This window comes from Neolamprologus brichardi, chromosome 14 (genome assembly GCF_056152115.1).
Source record: "Neolamprologus brichardi isolate AB-2024 chromosome 14, ASM5615211v1, whole genome shotgun sequence".
In the NCBI taxonomy this organism is placed as follows: domain Eukaryota; kingdom Metazoa; phylum Chordata; class Actinopteri; order Cichliformes; family Cichlidae; genus Neolamprologus; species Neolamprologus brichardi.
In genome coordinates, this window is record NC_142117.1 from 13,089,710 (window position 1) to 13,095,709 (window position 6,000).

Genomic DNA, 6,000 nt, shown 5'->3' on the forward strand with positions numbered 1-6,000 from the left:
TAGCAGGCGAGGTGCAGCAGAGGAAGGGTCAGGGTTATGTAATACAACGAACAGAACAAACTCCATATGACTGAGAGGTACTCTCATCAAACGTGACCTCGCAAGTTTAACTTTATGTTCACAGTGCCAAGGACACGTGACAGCCCCACAATCCGTCAGGCTTGTGGGGCCTGCGTGTTCAGATACTTTCATTAGGGACACTCACTCAATGAAAAGGTTAAAGAGTACTCGAGTACAAGAATAGCAGTAGTAGTACAACTCCTGCACCGTTTGGAAAAGAGTGTATTTGTTCATGTACACTATGGTACACTTTTAAAGTAAACACGATTTAAAAAAAAAAAACAACATAAAAAGGAAACAAACTGGCCTTTGTACACAGTTTAATTATTCCAGCCAAAACTTTACTTCTGCTGTGTCCAGTCACCGAGGCCTAACTCTATCTTTGTCCACTGAGTGAATGTTTATTAAATAAATAAATACACAATTTTCTTCTAATCTGTTTCTATTCAGATGAACTGTAGGATTTTTTTCTCTACTCATTAATACAAATAACTGAAGGCTTTTTCAGTTACTAAAACATGACAAAGTAGACTTGACGTCTGTACTCTGTAATATCACCTCACATAAACATGTACTTTGATAGGTACACCGGCTCAGCTGTCTCTAAACGCAAATAGAGCCACTGCCTCTTGTTGGTAATGCAGAAGAGCATCTCTGGATACACGGCATTGCGCCCTGACACAAATGGGCTATAGAAGCAGACGACCACCTTGGGTGCCACACCTGTCAGCTAAGAACAGGAGACTGAGGATACAGCTGACGCCAAAGTTGGACAATGGAAGAATGTTGTCTGGTCTTTTTGCCTCACAGGGTTCAAATCCAGTGTCCTTTCTGTGTGGAGTTTGCTTGTTCTTCTTCCTGCCCTATATCAATGATAGTTGATGTTGTAATAGTATGGGGGATACTTGGCACACTGTGCCCATTAGTACCAACTAAACATCAACTAACCATTGTTTAAAAACCACAGCCTGCCGATCACATCCATCCCTTTGTAAGCACAGGGTACACGTCTTCCAATGGCTGCTTCCAGCACGATATGACATTATGTCACAAAGCTCAGATCATCTCAAACTGGTTTCTTGAACAAGACAATAAGTTCATTGTACTCCAATGTCCTCAACAGTCACCAGATCTCATTCCAGTAGAGCACCTTTGGGATGTGGTTTAACAGGAGATTCATATCCTGGATGTGCAGCTGGCAAAACTTTATCAACAGAGTGATGCTATCATTTCAATATGGACCAAAATCCCTGAGGAATGTTTCCAGCTCCTTGTTTAAAGTAGAAATTCAGTCAATTTTCTTGTTTATTAATAACTGTAAAGGCACTTTATTATGATGACACCAAATGAGCATTAACAATAAAACATGAAATGGAAAAAAACACTGATTTTTTTATTTTTTAGCCCAGGCTGTATTGTTTGCTAATCATTAGTTTAACACATAGAGAAATAAAATAGAACGTGAATTACTCATTATAACATTTAACATAAAATATAGCTGAAGTTGTGAAAATAACATTAAGGGCTACAAACAAAATTGCAGAAAATCTGTAAAATAACGACTTTATTGGAGAGTGATGCTTGTCTCTGAACATGTAAGTGATGTGGATCATAACTGAACATTTAACTGCGAGTGATTAGTCATTTTACACAATACAATGCATACAATGCATATTGTAGGCAATGCACTTGTAATAAGTCTATCCATCCATCCATTCACTTCCGCTTATCCTTTTCAAGGTCGCGGGGGGCGCTGGAGCCTATCCCAGCTGTCATAGGGCGAGAGGCAGGGTACACCCTGGACAGGTCGCCTGTCTGTCGCAGGGCTAACACACAGAGACAGACAACCATTCGCGCTCACATTCACACCTATGGTGTAATTTGAATTAATCAATTAATCTATCCCAACAACCTGCATGTCATTTAATGGTGGGAGGAAGCCGGAGTACCCGGAGGGAACCCACAGAAACACGGGGAGAACATGCAAACTCCACACAGAAAGACTGAGTGCCTGATGGTGGAATTGAACTCAGGACCACCGTGCCGCCTTGTAATAATTTCCTGCATCACAGGTTCTTTGGCTTCTGATTCCTGGTCTTTAGCTTCTGACGAACGACTGCAACAGTGGTGAAGAAGTTTCCCGCGAAGAGAATAAGGAAGCAGAGCCCACACACTGAAACCTGGGATGACATTAGAGCATAGAGAACATGAGTAAGCAGAAGAGGACGAGTCGTATCCTAAAACACAGTTACCAGCATGTAATCTGTGCTAATGGTGACTGGATGTCGAATAGAAACTGTAAAACCTGGTGTGTATGAGACCACTGACCTGCCATTCTTTACACTCTGGGAGCTGAGCCATTCTGAATAGAGACAGCCCGTTGAAGAGCTGCCAGAACTGAGAGACAAAACACGAAGCCTCAGGGTTTGTTTTAGAAGTAGTGATTGTAGTACGCAGACACAGAGGAATGCTAAAGATCGAGTTGCTATCAAGGTCAGCAAAAATCCAAACACTGTCTCCAGCCGCCTAAATACAATCGACATTAAGTCTTACATGACATCAGCATTTTTATCAGTGCCTATTCCATCTAAACCAGGAGTGTCAAACATTTACAGTTTTTCCCATTGATAAAGGCACCCCCCACCTTGCCATTCACCTTACACCAAAAATAATTAAATTACCTGTTTTTCCATTATGATGGAAATGTCTCTTTTTTGTTTGCTTCTTTTTGTTTTTTGTTTGATTTACAGTGAGTTAGCAGTAAAAAATAATAATAAATTTTTTTTAATAAAGGACAGTCTGGGTAATGAACCAGCAGAACTTTTTCTGTAATTTTACACACATTTTTCATGTTTTTGAATGGTCCTGCCCATTTAACATCAAAGTAGCCTGTATGTGGCCCACGGTGTAAAATGACTTTGACATTCCTGATCTAAACCATGACAAAGCATGATTCTTTTTTTTTTCCTTTTTTTTTAATGCAAAATAAGCAGCTAGAAGAAGAAGCTTGTCAGTGTCACACAGACTGTACTCACATGACCAAAAAACAGGAAGGGTAAAAGAAACGTCAGCCCTTTCCACATCCAGGACTGAAATCCCTCTAAATACAGAAAGCACACAACAGTTTTCTATTTTTGTAGGTTTGTTTTTACTTCCATATATGATTACAGCGAGGCCTGTGGTCACATTTCATTTAATGAATATAAAATCTGCCTGCTACGAGTGTCTCACCAACAGTCAGATCCATGTTGTGTCTTTCTCCCAGGGCTCGCAGTCTGTACAGACATCCGCTCTGATAATAGCACTGCAGACACTGAACGAAACCTGAAGCAAACAGTGATCATCAGGGTTTTGTTTGGTTTTAAAAAGAAAAGAAAATTAAAGCTGGACGTGTGAAAGGAATAAGACCTTACTTTGATACAGAGAGTAGGCGAGGAACTGGTTCCTGAATATGTGGTACAGGTTTCCCTCTGGCCTTTGAGGATTAAAGGGAGGGCATTTGTAAATAAAGATTTAGAGTTTAAATGTGTTTTAAAGAGCATCAGGGTTTTTTTTTTTTAACCTATTCTACTCACCAAGTCAGCATTACACTGGACAAAACCACTGATATGTAGTGATGAAAAACCCACCAACCTTTGATTCTGTAATGCACAAGTTCTTTAATAAATAGGTCGTAGCAATTAATGAAAAAGATGATCGTGATTGGAGGTGCTGACCTGGAGCCATTGGTGATGAGGATACTCTCCCTGATAGTTAAGGTACAATAGTACCACACCAGCAGAAAATTGAGGATTACGTCAGAAAATCTAAAGCCAAGTGTTACGTTTAGAGAAACGTTGTCAGCTTGTATCTCACACAGTTGCATTCAGCTATTAATGATGACATTACGCTTTACCTGTAGCTCACAAAGAAATAGCAAATGAAGGAGAACAGCAGCAGAATGACTGTGAGGCACAGCTTGAACTTCTCATATTCATCTTTGTAAGCAAATCTGCAAAAGCACAAGTTCGGAAAGAGTGAAGGATTGTCGAAATCCAGCAGCTGAGGACAGCTGTGCCAATGAAAGCACTTATCTGAATATTAAAGCTGTGGCTGGATAAATAAAAGCGGTGCTATAAGAGTGACTCAACAGAGAAAAATGCAAAAGTCAAATATTTATACTCGGCGCTTTTGGGTTTGATGGTCAAACTTACTTTGACTGCTTGTTGAAAAGCGTGACATTCACGTTTCCAAGAACCAGACTGAGGTAAAGGCTGTAAGATCAAACAACCACATGATTTTTTCTCTTTAGGTTAAAAAAGTGTTTTATTTAATGAAAGTCAGCTTATATTTTAAAAGCTATTGATTACTTATTTTTCTTGGGAAGGAAAGCCTCCATCTGAAAGAAAGCATTTGGTCGAATCTTGATTTTCTCTTTTATTTCATCCAGAATCCTGACATCTTCTTCTGATGACCCTTTGCTGGATCTGACAAGTGACATAAGAGCACAAGATAACTTTGCATCATTGTATTGTCTCAGCCACTTCTAAAACCAAAGATATGACTGTTGCTGTTTATTTCTTCGCCAGTGAGGACACGCCAAAACTACTCAGTCTAATTCATAAAACCTGGTGAAAAGTTGGAGCAAATGCAAATTAAGGACCCAAAATGATCTGCATGGCAGCATGCACTCCCTAAATGTTTTCCACCATACTGTCTGTGACTATATGTGTGTAATCTGACTGGCTCTATTTTTTCCATAGGCTAATTCACTGTAAAAGTCCAGTTAATGCACTAATTTGAATTTACACAGGTCTTTTAAATTTCTTTGAGGTGTAATCCACCACAATTAATATTTAACTAATTTAGTAAGTAAGGAACACTTGTGGTGAACTGGTGAGTGTGCCAACGCTGTAAAACGTTCAAATCATAAATTTAGAACTGCAATAGTATTTCAGTTGTTCTGCTGAGGTTCTTTTTTGCTTGTTTTTTGTGGAAATGTGATTTTTAATATTTGGATGGCCATTTAAAACAGTTTAGGGTTATAGACTTGTAAAGACTTGCAGCCAGTGTTAATGCTGCTCAGCCATTGGTCTTGTAGCAACACACTGGATGAGGGTTATGGGAATGTGGGACGAGGTATAAAGCCCAAGTTTCTCTTGGATGTGTTCATTTGAGTGTGAGTGTTAGAAAGAAAGCACTTAGGTGTAGGAAAGTTTTTGTGTGTGAATGAGGCATGTTGTATAAAGTTCTCTATATTAGGTGTAAGACTCAATTCAAGGCTTACACACCTGAAATGAGCAGAACTCCCCACAATTCTTATGATGCAATGCAAGATATCATTTACGTTGTTGTACATCTGTGTACGTGTGTATCTCTAGGTGTGACTCACACTTACTTTTTCACCAGTTGGGATATCTCATTCACTCTTGTCCTCTGACGGGAGATAGAGGAAGAGCAGTTGTTTTGCAGTTTGGAAAGTTCATCCAGTTTCTTTAAATACATTCTGTGTGTCTCCTGCAGGACATTAAGAACACAAGGTTAGAACAACAACACAGGAAATATATCCAATATATCTTTTTCAGCTTTCGGTGGATCTGTAAAAGAACATCATATATTCAGTATACAGTGCAAGGCTGTCCCGAGACTCTAAACTGATTATGGGCAGTTTCTTACCTGAAGTTGCTGATACTCTTCTTCCAGACCTTTCCATTCCTCCAGGATGTTTTTCAAATTTTCTGACATTTTGTAAACAGTAGCGCTAAAAACAGCACATCAGCTTAGGGACGATGGTGTTCGAGCACCATGAAATGAGTTGAAATGCGATGGCGAAGTATTCCCAGGGTGTGGATCACGTCTCCATGTGCAGTTGATTGCATAAAGTGAACTTTGACTGGTACAAATGTGCAAGATTTTGTCTTGGACATTAATCTCTTTTTATCACAGTGTTAAATTATCACC

The 6,000-nt window shown here is 39.4% G+C and overlaps 1 protein-coding gene across 3 annotated transcripts; it reads right to left on the reverse strand.

Moving 5' to 3' along the window:
* Window positions 1-2,126: 2,126 nt before the first annotated feature.
* Window positions 2,127-5,784, reverse strand: tmem120ab (transmembrane protein 120Ab). Of its 3 annotated transcripts, none has more exons than XM_006799929.2 (12): window positions 5,716-5,784; window positions 5,467-5,556; window positions 4,410-4,555; window positions 4,254-4,313; window positions 3,956-4,051; window positions 3,777-3,866; window positions 3,636-3,701; window positions 3,474-3,535; window positions 3,292-3,384; window positions 3,096-3,160; window positions 2,389-2,457; window positions 2,127-2,240 (listed from the first exon to the last, which is right to left on the reverse strand). In XM_006799929.2, exons 1-12 carry the CDS (start codon window positions 5,782-5,784, stop codon window positions 2,127-2,129), a joined length of 1,020 nt encoding a protein of 339 aa, XP_006799992.2. The 3 variants fall into 3 exon arrangements, with proteins under 3 accessions (XP_006799992.2, XP_006799991.2, XP_087707620.1); XM_006799928.2 differs by having other exon boundaries at window positions 4,410-4,526; window positions 5,438-5,556; XM_087851494.1 differs by having other exon boundaries at window positions 3,636-3,866; window positions 4,410-4,526; window positions 5,438-5,556.
* Between the last annotated feature and the right edge of the window lie 216 nt (window positions 5,785-6,000).